At 41.0% G+C, this 25,578-nt stretch overlaps 1 protein-coding gene across 1 annotated transcript; it reads left to right on the forward strand.

Moving 5' to 3' along the window:
• Window positions 1-321: 321 nt before the first annotated feature.
• LOC135553408 (calcium/calmodulin-dependent protein kinase kinase 1-like) lies at window positions 322-25,578 on the forward strand. Its single transcript, XM_064985542.1, has 17 exons — window positions 322-576; window positions 827-874; window positions 1,032-1,085; window positions 1,231-1,282; window positions 1,403-1,536; window positions 1,628-1,664; window positions 1,860-1,881; window positions 2,296-2,384; window positions 2,767-2,966; window positions 3,175-3,228; window positions 3,489-3,562; window positions 3,800-3,887; window positions 4,057-4,185; window positions 4,561-4,664; window positions 16,706-16,750; window positions 21,472-21,542; window positions 25,445-25,578. The coding sequence occupies exons 1-17, from the start codon at window positions 322-324 to the stop codon at window positions 25,576-25,578; spliced, it is 1,590 nt and encodes a 529-aa protein (XP_064841614.1).

A 25,578-nucleotide genomic window follows, 5' to 3' on the forward strand; every position in this document is an offset into this window, starting at 1 on the left:
TGCCTTAATTCTACAAAATTAAGTTTGGAAAATATGTTCAATATTCAAAGTTGAAAAGCCAGGTTAGTGTAGTCTCCCATTTCAGGGAGATGTTACAGTTGAATGTTGGTTAAGTAAGTAAGCCTTGTCTGAGTGCAGAATCTCTACAGCAGAATCTCCTGTTTCTGTAGCATGAAACAGCTTGATGTACAAGTACAGAACGTTAGTGAATGTCGGTTAAAATGTACAATTTAATGTTAATTATCGAATTAGCTGGCCCCTGTGACATCTCTGACCTTTCTCTGTGATTAAACCGGGACTGGGACAAGAACAGGGACAGCCATGAGTGAAGACACTGATGGACTGGCAGAGCTGGACTCTGAGCACAATGCAGAGCTGGCCGACATGGTGGCCGCCATGAGCATGGCATCCAACCGGATGACCCCTCCCAACAGTCACCGAAGGCCCCCTGCACCAGCGCGCCGGAAGCTGTCATTGTCAGACAGGAAGCTATCATTGCAGGAGCGATCGACCCAGCCGCGAGAGGCCCGACAGCCCACCATCGAGTCCAAGCGGGTGTCCATCTCAGATTCCCAGGTCAGAGATCAAGGCTGCATCCCAAATGGAGGGCAGGGTCCCAAATGGCACCCTATTCCTTATATAGTGTACTACCTTTGACAAGGGCCATAAGGGAATAGGGTGCCATTCAGGACACAATATATGGGGGATAGGGTTCCATTTGGGATTAATCTATGAAGTCTCAAAATAAATAGGCATGAACCTAAATAATGTGTAGTCAATGTGCAATATTACACCACTAAATACCCTTCACTTTGTTTCTCCCTAGAATTGTATCCAGCTCAACCAATACAAGTTGAAGGATGAGATTGGAAAGGTAAGAAAAGAAAAGTTAGAATACTCAGTCTGGTACAAAACTGGATATCAAAACTAGATGCTGAATTTGTCCGACAAGAGAAAACATTTTTTCATAAAGCATTCTTGTGTAATAAGTAAAAATTATTCTGTCAGACTTTCTTCTTTTTCTATTGTAGGGCTCATATGGGGTGGTGAGATTAGCTTACAATGAAGATGATGAACAATACTATGTAAGCATCTTTTCAGCTCTGCACATTCCATTCCTTATCATCCCCTTTGTGGAAGCGGAGACATGTGCAGTTACTCAACTCTCTGTTTTGGCCTGATTGGCTCTTATACCATAGGAGCAAACTGATCACGTCTTTCCTTTCATAGGCAATGAAAGCTTTTTCAAAAAAGAAGTTGATGAAGATGTGTGGATTTCCTCGTAGGTGAAATTTTCCCTTTTAAGTCTTTTTAAGTATGTGCTTTAGAACCAATATGAACATGAACTGGTGATGCTCACCACTATATATATATCACTATATATAATGGCGGTTGATTATAGGGCGCCCCCCTCCTCGAGGAGCCAGCACAGAACAGGGTCTGCCACCCAAACCCCTGGGGCCACTGGAGAGAGTCTACCAGGAGATCGCCATCCTGAAGAAACTAGACCACCTTAACATTGTCAATTTGGTGGAGGTGAACACACATACATAAGTGGAAGATTTAAAAGGTTCTACTATTACATGTAGTTGTATTAATTTAATAGATTTACACTTTCCAATTGTAGGTTCTCGATGATCCTGCTGAAGATAATCTCCACATGGGTAAGTATGCATTCATCTCAGTGCACTAAATTATGAAATAAGGTGTTATGTGGTAAATGTATGTTTTCTGTTGTATCTCCTTGTACTAGGTCCATAGTTTGTAGACTATAATACAGTCTATCCAGTTTGTTTATTACATAGAAACTAATGTGAGCTCTGACTAGTCCTTTCATTCCCTGTTTGTTTATTTTCTAGCCTTTGAGTTAATGCCAAAAGGGTAAGTTTTACCGCTTTCTGAAATATACTGTATTGCATTACATTATAACACTGGTCCTTTGTAGCTCAGCTGGTAGAGCATGGCACCTGTAAAACCACGGTAGTGGGTTTGATTCCTGGGACAACCCATGTGCAAAATGTATGCATGCATGACTGTAATTCACTTTGGATTAAAGCATCTGCTAAATGGCTTATATTATTATTATATATAACACTGAAAGGATGAATTTAGTTATTTATATATAACTCATCCAGTTACTAAATTTTGTGAATATAAGGTATCCATTGTTAAGGGACATAAGATAACAATGACAAGGTTCAGGCATTTTTAGTGGTAGGAAACCACTGTTTGGAATATTATGATGGTGATGCTGGATTACCTTTGCCTGTCTCTGTTGCTTTTCCTTGGCCCTAGCCCAGTGATGGAGGTGCCCTCAGACACTCCTTTCACAGAGGGACAAGCCCGCTTCTACTTCAGAGACATCATCCTGGGGATTGAATACTGTGAGTCCTTCACCTGGATTTCGTCTCAAATGGCAACCTATTCCCTATATAGTGCACTACTTTTGACCCGAGGCCTATGGGCCATGGTCAAAAGTAGTGCACTAAATAGGGGATAGAGTGCCATTTGGGACGTAGGACCGACAAGCCTTCTGCTCAGAGACCTGCAGCATACTGCTAACCCTGCTCATGCTTTAGCAAAACATTGGTTTAAAAATCACTCGTCGGGATATGTTCTGAAAAGACAGGATCAATTGGTGCTTTGACAGCTGTATATCAAGACCTAAATTACTCGGTCAATGCTGTTCATAGACTATAAAAGTTGATTTAAAAAAAGAGCTAAAGCAGTCTCCTGTCATTTTCCCCTGGTACCCCTCCCTCCCAGTGCACTACCAGAAGATCATCCACAGAGACATCAAGCCTTCCAACCTGTTGCTGGGAGACAATGGGCATGTGAAGATTGCAGACTTTGGTGTCAGTAACCAGTTTGAGGGGAGTGATGCTCTCCTGTCCAGCTCAGCAGGGACTCCAGCCTTCATGGCCCCCGAGATGATGACTGACCATGAACAGAGCTTTACTGGCAAGGTTAGACACCAATCGCTAATTTATCTAATTAGATAATTAATCTTTGATTATATCGTAGAAATAAAATTTACCCCATGAAAATGTATTGTATTGACTGGTATCAAAAATAATTAGAAAAGTACTTGGTATCAAAGGTCAACATTTTACTGTACTGTAAAATATACAGCAAGCTCTCATTAAAGTAATGGTCAATGTTCATGTTTGTTAGGCCTTGGATGTGTGGGCCATGGGAATCACCCTGTACTGCTTTGTCTATGGGAAGGTAGGTTCTGTTATTATCGTAATGTACGGTATTCTGCCATGGATTGTTTTGGCCTGCTGGTTTCTCATCTGATTTACTGTGTCCATTATGCTGACGACTACAAATATTGTTTGATCAACCGATGCATCTCACATAATAATGCTTTTAAAATAAATCAATTGAATGCTTTATGTGGGAAACAGACAGCATGTGTATGCATGTAGCCTATCTTTTTATAGCAGCATTTTAATGTTTTTTTCTTCACTATCTTCCTATCTCAGTGCCCTTTCATTGATGAATACATCATTGGGTTGCACAATAAGATCAGGAACAGGCCTGTGGAGTTCCCAGACATGTGAGTTCCACTAAGGGACACTACTTACCATGTAAAAGCAATGTCTGGATATTTACTCTGCACTATATGCACCTCTCTAAAATATGGGTAAAACTTCACAATATAGCATGTAATAGCATGTGATAATAACATAGTAATCGTATTGTTTTATTGTTCTTAGCCGTTCACTACTACTCTAGTTACTGTACTGTGGATGGTTTGGTGGGTATTCATCTCAGTCACTCTTTGGTACCACAGGCCGGAAGTTTGCAAGGAGTTGAAGGATCTTATTGTAAGGATGCTGGATAAAAATCCTTATACAAGGATCACCATTCCTGAAATCAAGGTGAAAGCGGGCAGAGCTAGACCTTCAATGGTGCTTTAAAAAAAAACAGTCCTTCATGAAATCATCTTTGACATTTCAAATTATGAAATGTTACAGTAGTAGAGTTGTCCCAGTAGAACTGTCTCATGTGTTGTGTGACTATTGTCCTCCCTGTCCTGTGTGTTGCCAGGAGCACCCGTGGGTGACAGAGGATGGCACTGACCTTCTACCCCTGGAGGAGGAACACTGCACCGTGGTGGAGGTCACTGAGGAGGAGGTCCAGAACTCTATCAAACTCATCCCCAGTCTGTCTGCTGTGGTGAGTCAGTTCACTAGTGTCCTGTCCAGGGGATGTACAGGAGATAGGCTCCTGCCCTATGAGCCGTTCTGGCTCGGGACAAGACTTACTTAATTACTCATCTATCACAAACAGGGACTGGAGTTTTTCCTGAACATCTGTGTCTTAATAAGGGGAAAAGTCTTGAGTGCCCAGAGTTTTCCAGGTCAAGATACATGATCAGGGAAAAGTTAAGTCATAAGGCAAATTGATAGAGTATTTCTCTGTCCTAAATGGCACCCTATTCCCAGTATAGTGCACTACTTTTGACCAGGTCCTCTGGTCAAATGTAGTGCACCATATAGACAATAGGGTGCCATTTGGGACACCCTGTGACACTCTCTCTCCCCACATTAGATTCTGGTGAAGTCCATGCTGAGGAAGAGGTCCTTCAGTAACCCCTTTGTGTGTCAGAATAGGAGGGCAGAGAGGTCCATGTCTGCTCCAGGAGGTTTCCTTGTGTAAGTCCCCTAGAAATCCTCCTTATCTGGTTTCTCTATCTGCCGACTTTGGGATTAGGAAACAAACAAAACAAAACAAAGTGACAGAAATACACAGAGTTGGTTAGATATATAGGCTACTGTAAATGGAATTAACATAGGATGACAATTCCCCTATCCACAGGGCACGAATGATCACTGGATGGTTTGAAGAGCATGAAAATGATGTAAACCAGGGATCATCAACTAGATTGGATGGGCGGGGGGGGGGGGGGGGGGGTGGAGTGGAACATAATTACAAATCATTTGTAGACTGCAAGAAGCCCAAGCAGATCTAATATTTGACTAAAACATAGTAATTTCAAACCTTGATACATTTGTATACGATCGTGTGTCTCTTTATTATGCATGGGAATACAGATTTCCAAAATTGTAATCACTTGAAGCTGATTTCCTGGTGTTTGAAGATAAAAAAATAAAATAATGTTTTTGCTCAGAAGACTTGGCGGGCCAAATAAAACCACCCATGGGATGCCAGTTGGGGAGCCCTGGTGTAAACTACAGTGGGGCAGAAAATAATTTAGTCAGCCACCAATTGTGCAAGTTCTCCCACTTAAAAAGATGAGAGAGGCCTGTAATTTTCATCATAGGTACACTTCAACTATGACAGACAAAATGAGAGAAAGAAAAATCCAGTAAATCACATTGTAAGTTTTTTTATGAATTTATTTGCAAATTATGGTGGAAAATAAGTATTTGGTCAATAACAAAAGTTTATCTCAATACTTTGTTATATACCCTTTGTTGGCAACGACAGAGGTCAAACGTTTTCTGTAAGTCTTCACAAGGTTTTCACACACTGTTGCTGGTATTTTGGCCCATTCCTCCATGCAGATCTCCTCTAGAGCAGTGATGTTTTGGGGTTGTTGCTGGGCAACACGGGCTTTCAACTCCCTCCAAAGATTTTATATGGGGTTGAGATCTGGAGACTGGCTAGGCCACTCCAAGACCTTGAAATGCTTCTTACAAAGCCACTCCTTCGTTGCCCGGGTGGTGTGTTTGGGATCATTGTCATGCTGAAAGACCTAGCCACGTTTCATCTTCAATGCCCTTGCTGATGGAAGGAGGTTTTCACTCAAAATCTCACGATACATGGCCCCATTCACTCTTTCCTTTACACGGATCAGTCGTCCTGGTCCCTTTGCAGAAAAACAGCCCCAAAGCATGATGTTTCCACCCCCATGCTTCACAGTAGGTATGGTGTTCTTTGGATGCAACTCAGCATTCTTTGTCCTCCAAACACGACGAGTTGAGTTTTTACCAAAAAGTTACATTTTGGTTTCATCTGACCATATGACATTCTCCCAATCTTCTTCTGGATCATCCAAATGCTATCTAGCAAACTTCAGACGGGCCTGGACATGTACTGGCTTAAGCAGGGGGACACGTCTGGCACTGCAGGATTTGAGTCCCTGGCAGCATAGTGTGTTACTGATGGTAGGCTTCGTTACTTTGGTCCCAGCTCTCTGAGGGTCATTCACTAGGTCCCCCAGTGTGGTTCTGGGATTTTTGCTCACCCTTCTTGTAATCATTTTGACCCCACGAGGTGAGATCTTGCGTGGAGCCCCAGATCGAGGGAGATTATCAGTGGTCTTGTATGTCTTCCATTCCCTAATAATTGCTCCCACAGTTGATTTCTTCAAACCAAGCTATTTACCTATTGCAGATTCAGTCTTCCCAGCCTGGTGCAGCTCTACGATTTTATTTCTGGTGTCCTTTGACAGCTCTTTGGTCTTGGCCATAGTGGAGTTTGTAGTGTGACTGTTTAAGGTTGTGGACAGGTGTCTTTTATACTGATAACAAGTTCAAACATGTGCCATTAATTACAGGTGCCATTAATTATGAAAATTACAGGCCTCTCTCATCTTTTTAAGTGGGAGAACTTGAACAATTGGTGGCTGACTAAATATTTTTTTGCCCCACTGTATATGCCATGGCCGTCTCAGTCACCAGATCTGAACCCAATTGAGCACTTTTGGGAGATTCTGGAGCAGCGCCTGAGAGTGTTTTTCACCACCATCAACAGAACACAAAATTATGGAATTTCTCATAGGAGAACAGTGTCGCATCCTTCCAATAGAGTTCCAGACACTTTGTAGAATCTATGCCAAGCTGCATTGAAGCTGTTCTGGCAGCTCATCGTGGCCCAACGCCCTAATATGACTTTATATTGGTGTTTCCTTTATTTGGTGTGTTGGTGTTGCCTTTATTTTGTCAGTTACCTGTATCTGTAGCAGAAGCATTTGGCCCCTCCTAAAAAGCCCAGAGGAAAGCAGAGCTAATGGGTGCTGCCAGCTGCGTTTGTTTTCCAAAAAGTCAGGCTGGGTGTACAGTAAGTGCACTGGGACCCGTGCGGAGCTGTTTGGTGCCTCTGCCACAACTAATTATACCTTCTTGTGAAGTGTAGCTAATTAGCTAGTTCTGGTCTCGGGTGTTATGTGCGGCTTGCCTGTAGGAAGGTGCCGAGTCAACAAGCTGCATGTAACGCACTGGAAGTGATGTAACGCTGTGGTGTAGTTAGCTCTCTCCTTCCACACCACAGAGATTGTATATTTCACTAGTTCACTAATTCACTTCATTTGTGAGTTACAGGATCTCTTTGTTCCATACCACATGGGGCATCAGGCACCCCAAACATTTTAGAGGGTACAAGGTATGTGAGGATGGCTGGGGGGTGGTCCGAAAGTTGGAGAAATTCAGATTGAAACAGATTTGTCCTGCAATCTAGAGCCATAATCATTTTGCTTAATTCTATGTACAAAAAAACATTTTTTTCTTCACATATCTAAGCATACCTCTTGAGCTGTTTGTTCTCTGCATCTCTGCTAAGATCTGGGTAAAATATTGAAAGGAATGTGAGTTTTATTCAGTACATTTAGTTATTGCTTTCTATTGAAAAATCTACCAACCTGGCCAGTAGGCATTACAGCTAAGACAGATAGACACATGCCACAGGTGAGTTTCAAGTTTGGGGAAGCTAATTTTCACCAGAAAAATGCACCTTTATAATAAATTATTCCATGCATCATCACATCTGCAGACTTACAGAACCAGTCAAAAGTTAGGACACACCTACTCATTCAAGAGTTTTTTTTAAACATTTGGACTATTTTCTACATTGTAGAATAGTAGTGAAGACCTCAAAACTATGAAATGACACATATGGAATCATGTAGTAACCAAAATAAGTTTTAAACAAATAACAATATATTTGAGATTTGAGATTCTTCAAAGTAGCCATCCTTTGCCTTGATGACAGCTTTGCACACTCTTGGCATTTTCTCAATCGGCTTCACCTGGAATGCTTTTCCAACAGTCTTGAAGGAGTTTCCACGAATGCTGAGCACTTGTTGGCTGCTTTTCCTTCACTCTGCAGTCCAACTCATCCTAAACCATCTCAATTGGTTTGAGGTCGGGTGATTGTGGAGGCCAGGTCATCTGATGCAGCACTCCATCAATCTCCTTCTTGGTCAAATAGCCCTTACACAGCCTGGAGGTATGTTGGGTCATTGACCTGTTGAAAAACAAATGTTAGTCCCACTAAGCGCAAACCAGATGGGAAGGCATATCGCTGCAGAATGCTGTGGTAGCCATGCTGGTTAAGTGTGCCTTGAATTCTAAATAAATCACTGACAGTGTCACAAGCAAAGCACCCTCACACCTCCTCCTCCATTCTTCACGGTGGGAACCACACATGCAGAGATCATCCGTTCACCTACTCTGCGTCTCACAAAGACTCGGTGGTTGGAGCCAAAAAAATCTCAAATTTGGACTCCAAATTTCCAACGGTCTACTGTCCATTATTCATGTTTCTTGACCCAAGCCAGTCTCTTCTTATTATTGGTGTCCTTTAGTAGTGGTTTCCTTGCAGCAATTTGACCATGAAAACCCGATTCACGCAGTCTCCTCTGAACAGTTGATGTTGAGATGTGTCTGTTACTTGAACTCCGTGAAGCATTTATTTGGGGTGCAATTTCTGAGGCTGAGGCTCAAATGAACTTATCCTCTGCAGCAAAGCTAACTCTGGGTCTTCCTTTCCTGTGGTGGTCCTGATGAGAGGCAGTTTCATCAGCTTGATTTTGCAACTGCACTTGAAGAAACGTTCAAAGTTCTTAACATTTTCCGGATTGACTGACCTTCATGAATTAAAGGAATGTTCTTGCCATAATATGGACTTGGTATTTTACCAAATAGGCTATCTTCTGTATACCACCCCTACCTTTTCACAACATAACTGATTAGCTCAAATGCATTAAAGGCACACCTGTTAATTGAAATGCATTCCAGGTGACTACTTCATGAAGCTGGTTGAGAGAATGCCAAGAGTGTGCAAAGCTGTAATGAAGGCAAAGGGTGGCTACTAAGAAGAATCTCAAATATAAAATATATTTTGATTTGTGTTAACACTTTCTTGGTTACTACATGATTCCATATGCGTTATTTATAGTTTTGATGTCTTCACTATTATTCGATAATGTAGAAAATAGTCTAAATAAGGAAAAACCCTTGAATGAGTAGGCGTGTCCAAACTTTTGACTGGTACTATATATAAGAGCCTACTATTCCTAATGTGATGAGCAGATTTGATAGTCATAATTTAGGCGAATAATATTACTCAGTCACTGTTCGCAAAAAGATCGTTAAATGCTTGGCTGAGTGCCGTACAGTAGGCCTAGGCTATAGGCTATATCAGATATGTTTCTTCTCCTTTCTGTGCAATGGAAAATTATTTTTATGCAATTCTACACTTTACATGACTGTGGATATTGGCATAATATGTTTAATTCAACACAATGTACAGTGTAGCCTACTATGCTGACACAGACAAACATATCAATAAATACGATGTTGATCCATTTAATATGCCTATGAGAAGGGGAGACACAAATACAATATTAAGTCCATCTAACACAGAGGACAAAATTTTTGTCCAAAAAAACCTTTCAAGTGGCACTGACCCAACAATGATAAAGAGTGAATATGCTCACTCACCAGCCAAGGCAGCAGATACTCTTCCCGGGGTCCAGAAAAATGAAGGCAATTATACATTTTTAAAACATTGCAATACATTCACAATATATTAAGTGTGTGCCCTCAGGCCTCTAGTCTACTACCACAGATCTATAACCAAAATCCATGTATCTGTGTGTATAGTACGTATGTTATCGTGCGTTTGTATGCATGTGTCTGTGCCTGTTTGTGTTGCTTCGCAGTCCCCGCTGTTCCATAAGGTGTATTCTTATCTAATTTTACTGCTGCATGAGTTACTTGATGTGGAATAGAGCTCCATGTACTGTAGTCATGGCTCTATGTAGTACTCAATCTCTCCTCCACTTTGAGCCAGAAGAGATTGACATGCATATTATTCATGTTAGCTCTCTTTGTACATACAAGGGCCAGCCGTGCTGCCCTGTTCTGAGCCATTTGCAATTTTCCTAAGTCCCCTCTTTGTGGCATCTGACCACACAACTGAACATTAATCCAGGTGCGACAAAACTAGGGCCTGTAGGACCTGCCTTGTTGATAGTGTTGTTAAGACAGAGCAACACTTTATTATGAACAGACCTCTCCCCATCCTAGCTACTGTTGTATCAATATGTTTTGATCATGACAGTACAATCCAGGATTACTCCAAGCAGTTTAGTCTCCTCAACTTGCTCAATTACCACATTATTCATTTGAAGATTTAGTATAGATTGAAAAAAGCAAGAGGCCTAGACAGCTGCCCTGTGGAATTCCTGATTCTACCTGGATTTTGTTGGATAGGCTTCCATTAAAGTACACCCTCTGTCTTCTGTTAGACAGATAACTCGTTATCCACAATACAGTAGAGGGTGTTAAGCCATAACACATACATTTTACCAGCAACAGACTGTGATCAATAATGTCAAAAGCCGCACTAAAGTCTAACAAAACAGCCCCCAATCTTTTTATCATCAATTTCTCTCAGCCAATCATCAGTCATTTGTGTAAGTGCTGTGCTTGTTGAATGTCCTTCTCTGTACGCATGCTGAAACCCTGTCAATTTGTTTACTGTAAAATAGCCTTGTATCTGGTCAAACACCATTTTTCCCAAAAGTTTACAAAGGGTTGGTAGTAGGCTAATTGGTCTGCTATTTGAGCCAGTGAAGGGGGCTTTACTATCCATAGGTAGGGGAATAACATTTGCTTCCTTCCAGTCCTGAGGGCACACACTTTCTCGTAGGCTTAAATTGAATATGTGAAAATATCATCTGCTATTATCCTCAGTAAGTTGTCAGACCCCGGTGACTTGTCATTGTTGATAGACAACAATCACTTTTATAATTTGGTCAGATACAGTGCCTTGCGAAAGTATTCGGCCCCCTTGAACTGTGCGACCTTTTGCCACATTTCAGGCTTCAAACATAAAGATATAAAACTGTATTTTTTTGTGAAGAATCAACAACAAGTGGGACACAATCATGAAGTGGAACGACATTTATTGGATATTTCAAACTTTTTTAACAAATCAAAAACTGAAAAATTGGACGTGCAAAATTATTCAGCCCCTTTACTTTCAGTGCAGCAAACTCTCTCCAGAAGTTCAGTGAGGATCTCTGAATGATCCAATGTTGACCTAAATGACTAATGATGATAAATACAATCCACCTGTGTGTAATCAAGTCTCCGTATAAATGCACCTGCACTGTGATAGTCTCAGAGGTCCGTTAAAAGCGCAGAGAGCATCATGAAGAACAAGGAACACACCAGGCAGGTCCGAGATACTATTGTGAAGAAGTTTAAAGCCGGATTTGGATACAAAAAGATTTCCCAAGCTTTAAACATCCCAAGGAGCACTGTGCAAGCGATAATATTGAAATGGAAGGAGTATCAGACCACTGCAAATCTACCAAGACCTGGCCGTCCTTCTAAACTTTCAGCTCATACAAGGAGAAGACTGATCAGAGATGCAGCCAAGAGGCCCATGATCTCTCTGGATGAACTGCAGAGATCTACAGCTGAGGTGGGAGACTCTGTCCATAGGACAGCAATCAGTCGTATATTGCACAAATTTGGCCTTTATGGAAGAGTGGCAAGAAGAAAGCCATTTCTTAAAGATATCCATAAAAAATGTTGTTTAAAGTTTGCCACAAGCCACCTGGGAGACACACCAAACATGTGGAAGAAGTTGCTCTGGTAAGATGAAACCAAAATTGAACTTTTTGCCAACAATGCAAAACGTTATGTTTGGCGTAAAAGCAACACCCTGAACACACCATACCCACTGTCAAACATGGTGGTGACAGCATCATGGTTTGGGCCTGCTTTTCTTCAGCAGGGACAGGGAAGATGGTTAAAATTGATGGGAAGATGGATGGAGCCAAATACAGGACCATTCTGGAAGAAAACCTGATGGAGTCTGCAAAAGACCTGAGACTGGGACGGAGATTTGTCTTCCAACCAGACAATGATCCAAAACATAAAGCAAAATCTACAATGGAATGTTTCAAAAATAAACATATCCAGGTGTTAGAATGGCCAAGTCAAAGTCCAGACCTGAATCAAATCGAGAATCTGTGGAAAGAACTGAAAACTGCTGTTCACAAATGCTCTCCATCCAACCTCACTGAGCACGAGCTGTTTTGCAAGGAGGAATGGGAAAACATTTCAGTCTCTCGATGTGCAAAACTGATAGAGACATACCCCAAGCGACTTACAGCTGTAATCGCAGCAAAAGTTGGCGCTACAAAGGATTAACTTAAGGGGGCTGAATAATTTTGCACGCCCAATTTTTCAGTTTTTGATTTGTTAAAAAAGTTTGAAATATCCAATAAATGTCATTCCACTTCATGATTGTGTCCCACTTGTTGTTGATTCTTCACAAAAAATACAGTTTTATATCTTTATGTTTGAAGCCTGAAATGTGGCAAAAGGTTGCAAAGTTCAAGGGGGCCGAATACTTTCGCAAGGCACTGTATACTAGGATGTATAGTGTCAGCGTTTGTTGCTGGCATGTCATGCCTAAATTTACTAATCTTGCCAATGAAAAAAATAATTAAAGATTTTGGCAATATAAGGCTTTTCTGATGAATAAGCCATCTGATTCAATGAATGATGGAGAGTAGTTTGCATTTCTGCCCAAAATGTCATTTAAGGTGCTCCAAAGCTTTTTACTGTCATTCTTTATGTAATTTATATTTGTTTCTTCTTCTTTTAATTTAGTTTAGTCACACGATTTCTCAATTTGCAGTACGTTTGCCAATCGGTTGTACAGCCAGACATATTTTCCATTTCTTTTGCCTCTTCCCTCTCAACCATACAGTTATTCAATTCCTCATCAATTCACAGGGATATAACTGTTTTTACATTCATTTTGTTATTGGGTGTGTTGTGTCTTTGGCTATGCCGGATTAAGTGATATGACATGCTATTCTATAAAATAATTTATCCGTAATTAATATTACCTGATTGAGCTAATCATGTAAATGTAATTAACTAGAGAGTCTGGGCACCACAAAATTATATTTATAGATGTTACGATAACTAGGAGTGGTGGGTGGAATCAGGCGCAGAGAGCAGGGTTCAGTCGTTTGTCAAATTTATTCACCAGCGCAACAAAACGGTCACGCCAACACACAGGGCGTATATAAGTTGCCAGTCCAAACAACAGGACAGAAATAGTCCGGCGAATAACGACAAAAACAAAATAACACCATCCAACACAGAGTAACAAGAAACAAGCCCGCACAAATACCCAGCGGGCCTAGTGCCCTTAAATAACCTACAAACAAACCCTAATACAAAACAGGTGTACCCAATTAACCAATAACCAAAAACAAACGGAAAGGGAATCGATGGCAGCTAATAGGCCGGCGACGACGACCGCCGAGCCCCGCCCGAACAGGAAGAGGCACCATCCTCGGCGAGGTTCATGACAATAGAGCTGTTATCTTCCGAATAAACTCTTAATTAAAGACCTAGTAATATTTTACATCATTAGCAGTCAATATTAATCGTCATCTTAATTCAGTCTCATCTGAAAGTTGTAAATTCTTGGACGATCTGCACGAACCCTGGCTAACAAGTTGAATCAGCAATACAAAATTGTGTTTAATTATTTATTTACTAAATACCTAACTATTCACACAGAATTACACATACACATAATTCAATCATAACTTGATTACAAATTACATCATAAAGGAAAACGTCCCTAGCGGGCGGAACAGATATGACAGCTGTGACGGCCGTCGTCGGTGGAATAAGGTGAGGACCAAGGTGCAGTGTGGTAAATGTTCATGGTTTTTTATATAATCTAATCTGAAAACGAAACACAATAACAACTAGGAAGAAAAAAACAAACGAAACAGTCCTGTCTAGTGATGAACCACAAAACAGAAAATAAACACCCATGAAACACAGGTGGAAAAAGGCTACCTAAGTATGATTCTCAATCAGAGACAACGAACGACACCTGCCTCTGATTGAGAACCATACCAGGCCAAACTCAAAAACCAACATAGAAACACAAACATAGACTGCCCAGCCCAACTCACGCCCTGACCATACTAAAACAAAGACAAAACAAAGGAACTAAGGTCAGAACGTGACAACAGCTTGTTACACAAAAGAAAATGGGCTGGGTTTGAGTGAAAGAGCGGGAAGACTGAGGAACAAAGGGCGAAGCTGTGCTATCGTAAATACAGTATCTTATGCATTCTAAATTACCTCCCACTTGGAAAAGGAAAATGCAATAAAAATTTACTCTGAGCTACGCTTCGGTAGTTTGGTGGTAGATGGAAGGCCGTGTTGTCCAACCGAGTCCTTTGTCCTTTAAAGAATGTCTCTGGTTGTCAATTGGATACGTTGTAGTAACTTTTTTGTGTGATAGACGGGATACTCTGTCTGTTCCTTCCTAACCCTCGTTTGCAGCGGCTGTTGCTAACTCAACGGCTAGGAGGTATCACTTCTGTAGTGAATAAGAGTTCAAAGTTCATACCATTCGCAACCAAAGCTCACGCTGATGTTGGCTTCGTTCTGTAGTTATTATCTGAACCATTCTGACATAGGACCGTCGTCCCCACATCCTCGGAACAGGAGGTTATATTGTCGTCAAGGCTTTATATAGGAAGTGAGGAGGGCGTGTTAGAAAAGTTTTATAGGCCATGTCCCTTCACATGGGCGGGCAACTGATTGAGCAGAGCTCTACCTTATGAAAACCCAAATCTCACATTTTAGAAGCTAAAATCACATTTCATCCCATCAAGAATAATTTTATATTCAAACATTTAAATTGACCAACAATTCCATGTGAATCCGATAACTCTGATGTGTAGACTTTCCACTGTGGAGTTTATGTCATCTTATCATTGATGAGAATGTCTCAGATGACAACCGAACTGACATCATATTCATTAAGTACCACCGCATATGTTCAATTGGTCGGATTACCAGAATATAGTTAATTTCCCCCCACCTTCTGATGTTCCCAGAATCTCTATGTTAAGGTTTTGCAAATGTAACATCAGTAAAGTAGAGACAGGAAAAAGGGGGGGAGAGGCATTTATGACTGTCATAAACCTCCCCCCAGGCCAACGTCATGACAGGTGCATACTTATTAGTAACTGGGATAAGCAATTTCATAAATGTGTCAAGTGCAGCATCTGGTTGCTCCTCATTACACACCACGGACCAATAAATATTCTTTATCAACAACATAGGAATTGCTACAAAACCTATTGTATGACCTCATATACACTATATTAGGCCCAGCCTTTGGAACTTTGGTTTTCCTAGATATGGCTACTATATTGTGATCACTACATCCGATGGATTTGGATACTGCTTTCAAACAGTTTTCTGCAGCATTAGTAAAGATGTAATCAATACATGTTGAGGATTTCATTCCTGTGCTGTTTGTAACTACCCTGGTAGGTTGAGTGATAGCCTGAACCAGGTTGCAGGCACTAGTTCCTTTCTCTTGAGTGGGCAGCCATTTAATATTTAAATCACCCAGAAAATATACCTCTCTATTGATATCACATACATTATCAAGCATTTCACACATGTTATCCAGGTACTGACTGTTAACACTTAACACTTGGTGGTCTATAGCAGCTTCCCACCAGAATAGGCTTTAGGTGAGGCAGATTAACCTGCTTAACATGAGATCCTCTCTAAGCTTTACAGGAATGTGATTCTGAATACAAACAGCCACACCTCCACCTTTGGCATTTTTGTTATAACCATGTAATGCCACCACTGTATCATTAACAGTATTATCTAAGTGAGTTTCAGAGATTGTCAGAATATGAATGTCATCTGTTACTAGCAAATTATTGATTTCATGAACCTTCTTTCTTAAACTACATGTTAATGTGGGCTATTTGTAGCACTTTTCTGGGATTCTTGATTGTTTTTCTTGCTTTACTGGGAAGCTTAGCAGAGTCAGACATGCTTGGGTTATTTATGTCAGTGCAGTGTGAGCTGCACACAGTGGACTTCCTACCAGGGCATACCACCTCAGTGCTACCAGTATAACTCTGGTTCATAGGCATATGATTACTGCATACAATAGCTGTAGGATCAGCAGAGGCATTCAGGGCAGTAAGAGGGACATAAATTAGGTTGCTTATATTGTGCCTTCCAATAACCCTGGGATAATGTACATTTGCTGAAGCATTATGACAGCTCAGCGACACAATGGTAGGGATTAAATGAGCTGGGCTTGGGTCATTGATAATGCGTTGTCTCAACGCATATGACCGATGCTCTCTGCTAGCGCCAAGAAGATAGGCTATAATGTTCTCTCAATTAAGTAGAGAATTTTGATAACTAAAAGGCAGATTATAGTATTGTCTTTGACTTCTGTTTACAGCAATAGCCATTTGCTTTCCAAACTGTTTTCCCATGATTGTATTTTGGAATATTGTGATATGTGTTGTTTATCTATCTCCATCATGTAATGTAACTTGTATTGACGTACTTTAATAACAAGCACATATTTGCTGATATTGTCCTGTTCTTGTTACCTGTTGCAGAGACTCTTGGGGGATTTTGGAATCCAAGGTTCATCCTTCGTTGAGGTAAGAGCCCTGGTCAAAGTAGTACACACTATATAGAGAATATGGTGCAATTTGGAATTGGGACTTGGGACGCAACCTTAGTCTTGTGCTAACAGGGTTTCTTCTGGGGTTTGATCACTGTCATTCTACTCTATGTGATTGTATTCTATGGTCTCAGCACTGTCGCTGCTGAGAGTTTATGTGTATTGGACTTGATGGGTAATTCTGTTCCTGACATACATGGCATTTAATGCAGTGTTCTTCTTGTCATGACCCTTCCCCCTTCTAGTTGCCTTTAACAACACACAGTAACAAAACAAGAGTAAATATGTTGTCCCCCACAAATTATGCAGCAACCCCGTTGGGCCAATGAGTGCCAATTATTCACGTTTGTTGCGTGGATTAATGAGAAAGGTAAAAAACAATCCCTTGGAAATCAAAACTGGATAGCTCACAATGGACGGGATGTCAGAGAATGAGCTCCACTGCCTGATAGGGAGATGCATTGATATAAAACAGGATCATGAGGAGATGCTAATGTGTACAAAATGTAATGACTGTAGCTCAAAAGGGACAGGAGATATGCTTGTTCAAAACTTGCTGGAAAATGTAATGGGCCAAGCTGGTAGGTCTTTATGGAACACTTGTTGCTCATGAGGAGATGCCTTGCAAATTGCAATAGTATTCAGACCCCTTGGATTTCTTCACATTTTATTATGTTAGATATTGGGATTAAAATGGATTTAATTGTCTTTTTTTGTCAACAATCTACACAAAATACTCTGTATTTATTTTATTTTATTTCACCTTTATTTAACCAGGTAGGCCAGTTGAGACAAGTTCTCATTTACAACTGCGACCTGGCCAAGATAAAGCAAAGCAGTTAGACACATACATCAACACAGAGTTACACATGGAATAAACAAACATACAGTCAATAATACAGTAGAAAAAGTATATATACAGTGTGTGCAAATGAGGTAAGGTAAGGGAGGTAAGGCAATAAAATAGGCCATAGTGGCGAGGTAATTATGATATAGCAATTAAACACTGGAGTGATAGATGTGCAGAAGATGAATGTGCAAGTAGAGATACTGGGGTGCAAAGGAGTTAAATAAACAAATACAGTATGGGCTATGAGGTAGTTGGACGGGCTATTTACAGATGGGATATATACAGGTGCAATGATCTGTGAGCTGCTCTCACAGCTGGTGCTTGAAGTTAGTGGGGGAGATATGAGTCTCCAGCTTCAGTGATTTTTGCAGTTCGTTCCAGTCATTGGCAGCAGAGAACTGGAAGGAAAGGCAGCCAAAGCAGGAACTGGCTTTGGGGGTGACCAGTGAAATATACCTGCTGGAGCACGTGCTGCAGGTGGGTGCTGCTATGGTGACCAGTGAACTGAGATAAGGCGGGGCTTTACCTAGCAAATGCTTATAGATATTAGAAGAAAGACTGTGTGATAGACTGTGTCAATCACCTGTAGCCAGTGGGTTTGGCGAGGAGTATGAAGCAAGGGCCAGCCAACGAGAGCGTACAGGTCGCAGTGGTGGGTAGTATATGGAGCTTTGGTGACAAAACGGATGGCACTGTGATAGACTGCATCCAATTTGTTGAGTAGAGTGTTGGAGGCTATTTTGCAAATGACATCGTCGAAGTCGAGGATCGGTAGGATAGTCAGTTTTACGAGGGTATGTTTGGCAGCATGAGTAATGTCGTGTAATATCAAAGTGGAAGACAATTATATATACTGTATATATTACATAACTAAAATATAGTCTTTGCATAAGTATTCAGCCCATTTTTAGGCAAGCCTAAATTAGTTCAGGAGTGAAATACTGCTTAACAAATCACATAATAAGTTGCAAGGACTGGACTGAAATAATGGGGTTTTACATTATTTTTTAATGACTAACCCTTCCTCTGTCCCCCATACATACAACATCTGTAAGGTCCCTCAGTCAAGTATTACATTTCAAGCACAGATAAAACTACAAAGACCAGATAGCTTTTTGAAAGCCTCATAAAGAAGGGCTGTGATTGGTAGATGGGTAACAATAACAAATTACACATTGAATATCTCTTTAAGCATGGTAAAGTTAATAATTATGCTGTGGATTATATATTAAACCACCCAGACACATCAAAGTTATAGTTGTCCTTCTGAACTGAGCTTTCGGACAGGAATGAAACTGCTCAGAGATCCTACCACGAGACCATTGGTGATTTTAAAACAGCTGCCATCTGTGATGGCAGAAAACTGAGGATGGATCAACAACATTGTAGTACTCCACAATACTGACATAAATTATAAAAACTTGCATCTTGGTTTTAACAAGGTATTAAAGTAATATTGCAATGCCTTATGTTTGTGGCAAATCCAACACAACACATCACTGAGTAACTGGCTCCTTATTTTCATGCATGGTGGTGGCTGCCTCATGGTATGGGTATGCTTGGCAAATACTGGGAAGTTTTTCAGGACAAAAAGAAACGGGATAGAGCTAAGCACAGGAAAAATCCTAGAGGAAACCCTACTTCAGTTGGCTGTACACCAGAGACTGGGAGGGGAATTCACCTTTCATTAGGACATCAACTGTGATTGACAGCGCAGGAGAAGATGGCTGACGTTTTAAGTGCTCATAACCGATTGTGTTTTTATGTCAAGTCTTTTGCGTTGTATGTAGCTTATTTTTAAACTCTTGTACATAATGTTGCTGCTATCGTCTCTTATGATTCAAAATAACGTATGGACATCAGAACAGCGATCACTCACCACGAACTGGTAAAAGTTTTTTTTCCTTCAACGAGTCCGACGAGCCCGATGTGAACTGCATACTGCTTTCCAAGGAAGAGGCCAAAATCCCCGTAATTTGCTTGAAGAGACGATTCCTGCTTACAAGCAAAAATGTATGCAGGAAGCACCAGTGATTCGGGTCAATAAAAAAGTGGTCAGATGAAGCAGATGCTAAGCTACAGGACTGTTTTGCTAGGACAGACTGGAATATTTTCCGGGATTCTTCCTATGGCATTGAGATGTACACCACATCAGTCATTGGCTTCATCAATAAGTGCATTGATGACATCGTCCCCACAGTGACCGTACGTACATACCCCAACCAGAAGCCATGGATTATAGGACACATCCACACTGAGATAATGGCTAGAGCTGCCGCATTCAAGGAGCGGGACTTTAACCCGGAAGCTTATAAGAAATCCCGCTATGCCCTCCGGCGAACCGCAAAGTGTCAATACAGGACTAAGATCGAATCGTACTACACCCGCTCCGACGCTCGTCGGATGTGGCAGGGCTTGAAAACTATTACGGACTACCAACTGGCAAGTGTCTTCACTGACATTTTCAAACTCTTCCTGGACACTGGGACCTAACACCTCTCTCTGCAACTGGATCCTGGACTTCCTAACGGGCCGCCCCCAGGTGGTCAGGGTAGGTAATAACACATTTGCCACGCTGGTCCTCAACACTGGGGCCCCTCAAGGGTGCGTGCTCAGTCCCCTCCTGTACTCCCTGTTCACTCATGAATGCATGGCCAGGCACAACTCCAACACCGTTATTAAGTTTGCAGATGACACAACAGTGGTAGGCCTGATCACAGACAACGACAAGCCAGCCTATAGGGAGGAGGTCAGAGACCTGGCCGTGTGGTGCCCGGACAACAACCTCTCACTCAACATGCTCAAGACAAAGGAGATGATTGTGGACTACAGGAAAAGGAGGACCGAGCGTGACCCCATTCTCATTGACCGGGCTGTAGTGGAGCAGGTTGAGAGCTTTAAGTTCCTTGGTGTCCACATCACCAACAAACTAACATGGTCCAAGCACACCAAGACAGTCATGAAGAGGGCACGACAAAACCTATTCCCCCTCTGGAGACTGAAAAGATTTGTCATGGGTCCTCAGATCCTCAAAAGGTTCTACAGCTGCACTATCGAGAGCATCCTGACTGGTTGCATTACTGCCTGGTATGGCAACTGCTCGGCCTCCGACCGCAAGGCACTACAGAGGGTAGTGCGTAAGGCCCACTACATCACTAGGGCCGAGCTTCCTGCCATCTAGGACCTCTATACCAGGCCTTAAAAAGGAGGAAGGCCCTAAAAACTGTCAACGACTCCAGCCACCATAGTCATAGACTGTTCTCTCTGCTACCTCATGGCAAACTTACTGCACAAGGTCAAATCTACACTGGAGTTTCTTACCAAGAAGTCAGTGAATGTCCCTGAGTGGCCAAGTTACAGTTTTGACTTAAGTCTGCTTGAAAATCTATGGCAAGACTTGCACATTTCTGTTTAGCCATGATCCCCAACATCTTGCCAGAGCATGAAGAGTTTTGACAAGAATAATGGGCAAATATTGCACAATCCAGGTGTGCAAAGCTCTTCTAGACTTACCCAAGAAGGCTTACAGCTGTAATTGATTCCAAAGGTGTTTGTAACATGCATTGACTCAGGGAGCTGCATATATTTTAGTAATTGTATTTAGATTCATCTTAAAAATAAATATTTTTATATCCCACTTTGTAACAGAATAAAATGAGATGTTATCCAAGGCGTCGGAATACTTTCGCAAGTCACTGTATGTACAAAATATAATGACTGTATCTCAAATGGGACAGGAGATGTGCTTGTTCAAATTGTGGAATTTCAGTTGTACGGAGACCGATCCATAGTTGTCCCGCTTGTCCCGATTTCATCATTGGGGAGAATAAAACATATGTTGCCCGCAGGAAATCAAGCAGAGTCGGAGAGTTGGATGGAAACGTAGAAGGAGAGTTGGAGGACCTTACTGAAGATGATGGTACATTTGCATAGGCCTGCTGGTAAACCTGCTCCCACACCATTCTTTCTTTGTTTTTCTTTTCTTTTCTGATTGACCTGTTTAAATTAAAGGAAACTCTTTGCTGTATCTTTACATAATATGTAATATTAATGTAATTTATTTGAAGAAAGATCCAAATGAAAGAGCTCACCCCGATACAGTCTTTTAGAAAGATTTGTGATAAACCTTTATATATCATATAATAACAGTACAAACCATGTGTTAGTTTTTAAAAACTTTTGTCTTATCCCAACTGCATGATGTTTGTGTCTGTTGTTAACATAGGTTTCATTGTCTATTCATGACTGTACTATAGTACTCTTAATAGTCTGAATGCCTTTTGTATGATTAGCTCTGTGTTTCTACAAATATTACAGCTATGTGCTCAGCTGAAATGTGGCTGTTACAAAGCAAATATTAACCATTCTAAAGAAGTCAATTTTGCATGCTTTCATACAGTTGATGTTGACGATAATTAAAGTTAGCAAATTAACATTCTTGTTTGTTCCCTGTATAGCTCTCTCTAACAGGATGTGCTGACTCTTGCACGCAGGTGTTATTAACGTCCTACAGTGCAAGCAATCTTTCATCTGGAGCTGTTTAAAAAAAATAGTAGGACTAAATGATTTATTATCATTTTTTTTTTTTTACAGTTGTACAAATTGAAGTGAGTAACATCACATCTAGAACTCCATCAAGATGTCAAATGGACTTCTGGAACATGTCAGAATAGCCTGACCACAGCTTTTAGGACAACATACAGATTTAAGAGTGAAAAACAAGTTATGTCGACACAAAGTTTGCATTGCGAGGAGCTAAAAAGTGGAGCGTATTCTGAATCATCTCAGCTGACATGAAAGTTATATAATATGACAATGTAAACACCTGAATAAGACAAAAGACCTGTTTTCGGTTTGGCTTTTTTCATTGGTGGTTTTGAAATTCTGAAGTATATCACATAATTTTCAACAATATGGCCACATATTTGTTCATATTGATATTCCCTCATGTCATAGCCCAGTAGGCTATTCAAATATGGCTCTCTGACACCATCCACATGTTTTTGTAAAAACAACAACTGGAATAACACTTGTATTATTGTGACAGGGTAGGAACCTGGGCCCAGATTCACAAAACCTTCTTAAGAGAAATGTCTTCTTAATACACCCACAAACTTAATCTGAAAGTTTCAGTATTGATTATTTTAAACCCAAGAACATGTTTTAGAACAGTAATCGCAATAATAAATATGCTAACATGATTACCATTGCTAGCTAGCTAAATTGGTTGCCTAGAGATTACTGTTCTAAAACATGTTCTTGGGCTAAAATAATCAATACAAAAACTATTTTAGCTATCGTAGAATTTCCAATAACTTTAGTTCAAGAATCTACATTTCTTCTTAACTTTTTGCTTCAGGAGAAATAGCTCAAGAACATTTCCAATAACCTTTTTGAAGAATAGCAACTTTGCTTAACTTTCTTCTTAAGAACGTTTTGTGAATCTGGGCCCCTCTGAATGGGCCGCTGGGACCTTAATTAGGATGGGACAGGTCGAAAGTATCAAAGCGCCCCTATGACGTGTTTTGGTAAGATATTTTGTACCTGAAGTTGATGGAGACTGTGTCTGAGAACCATGCTGTTTTGAAGAAATGTTTGGTGTGTGTGCAATCTACTAAGGTATGTGTCTACTTTGATTTTAAGTGTTTGTTTATTCAAAATTGAAAGACATATAGTCCTAGGCCTTATGTTCAATGTCCCTGTTTCTTTGTAAATATACCACTAGATGGCACCCTTCTGTCTAACTGTATCTATTGTGCCTCAGGCCAGTTTTTTCTCTCCATTGTTCTTCATACAGAGGCTACATTAGGCTTGCTTCAGACATATTATAGTGTATTTCTGTAGAATGATCTAATACCACTTGCCAACGACCACAATGAAACATCATGCCATTTGTCCCATGCTTTTTTTCTTTCAACGGTCAGGAACACCTTGATGTCACACAATGCATGTAAAGGTGTGCCCACTCTTGATAAGAAAGAGGTGCACATATGAAGTCCATACGTCACTGTCATGCACTCCTCAGCAAGAGGAGGTAAAAAATAGGTGTGTTTATCCTGTGTACTATAGAGCCATTTATATCAAGGGGCTGTCATACTAGTCATATGTGTTATGATAGGGGATTTGGATTGACACACAGTCCCTTTATCTAAAATGAACACTCCAGGGGTTAAGTTTCCGTATATTGAAGTGAGTGACTTACTGCACAGGTGTTAGGGGTACCTGCTAAATGCACAGCCTCCATGTGAGCTGTAACAAAATAAAAAAAGGCATGTTCATTAATTTATTGAAACATGCACATCACTTTGGACCATGTTTAATTATTTTTCACATTAGTTGGCTTTTTTGTGATCAGTTTGTTTCCCCATTGATGTACATGGCACTCCTTGAAATCCACAGTGTAATGTTTCTGAGCAAAGGTTACTGTGGAAACAGTTGCCAAGCAACAGCACAGTAGTGCTCTGTTTTTGATCGGACCACACCTTAGAAATAGAATGCATAAAACTGGCTTGTTACTCCACACGATATATAAAAATACACTGGTCTACTGATAGAGGTACAATTCAGTTGACAATTGATTGTTGTGATTCCTTACATAAAATAGGCTACACAGGAAACAGAAAATGTGTTGTTTTGTAACTGATTTAAAAAAAAAACAAGCTCCCTAATCCTGTATGAAGTACATACCTGTGTATTGTAGATCACACCTCCCCTTTGTGCTCCAGAGACCACCAACCCTTCAGCACAGCCTGTCTTCTTTGGGAGAACTGTATGACGTACAGCTGATCATTTTCTGCTCCCTTGCCAGCAACATCTGCCATGACAGCCTCGGCAACAGGCTGAGCCATCCAGGCCAATGCAGAGGCCCAGCAGGACTCCCCCGGCCCAGCTAAAGCCACTACAGCTGTTACAACCCAGTCAGCATCATCATGGGCTTGGTTTTCTCAGACTCCATTTCCCATCCCCAACTCTGTCAGTCTGTCCTAAGTCACTCACGACTCCATCATGCTAGCAGTCATGTTGCCCATGTCACTTTCTCTCTGAGCTTCGTATAACTGACTGGTTTGCAAAACCTGGCCTAGACACACGTTAAGGTCCAGGGTTATTTTCACACAAAGACCATGCTGGTATCACTGACATGCAATCAAGTCCTAAACCAACAAATTAAATCATCACTTTCAGAACTGCCACTGCGGCAGAAAGCTCATTTCTCGGCTATACTCCTTGGTATACTGTTTTCACTGTTCCTCTTTTCATGATTCTTAATTAAAAAATGTTGTTTTTAAACTCAATGTGAATAACTGCAGATTACACAGACAGTCTTCTCAAAGCATCTGTTTTCATTTGCAAGGTCTTGACAAATCTTCACAGCTGTTTACTGTCTCTGTTGGGTGTGCTCTTTCTCTCTCTGTGTGTGGATACTAACCAACCAGAACCAACAATAGATAGCAAAACAGGAAATACACAATTACACGTTTCAATTAAAGAGTGCATGATTCACATGATCAAAAAGTGCAACAACAGGAAATAAAATTACTTTTTGCAATGCTCAAGCCAAGCCTTTGTTGCTACCGCTGTTTTTGGCAGTGTAATCCTATGGGCGGGTTTGTTGTAGCTTTTGTACCATGAGGTCTGTGCAGTAGGTACTGTATGTTATTTAGGTTTGTGCTATGTGGGCTCTCAGTATGTCACACCCAGCAGAGGGAGATTACCTCTAATGTCCATAGTCCTGATACTTGACATTTTTCCCAGGTGGGTGTTGGGTACAGTATATCTCATATATGTCTTTGGACACATGAGTTTGTCTTTGTTTCCTAACAGTCCAAGAAAATAGTTTAAATCATGTCCCTTTCACTATGCTCCGGGAGCCAAACTTTGACCCCTTCCGCAACTGGCACCACGGCTCATGGCTCTTTGACCAGTCCTTCGGGATGCCCCAGATCCCAGACAAGTGA

This window comes from Oncorhynchus masou, chromosome 13 (assembly GCF_036934945.1).
Source record: "Oncorhynchus masou masou isolate Uvic2021 chromosome 13, UVic_Omas_1.1, whole genome shotgun sequence".
Lineage (NCBI taxonomy): Eukaryota > Metazoa > Chordata > Actinopteri > Salmoniformes > Salmonidae > Oncorhynchus > Oncorhynchus masou.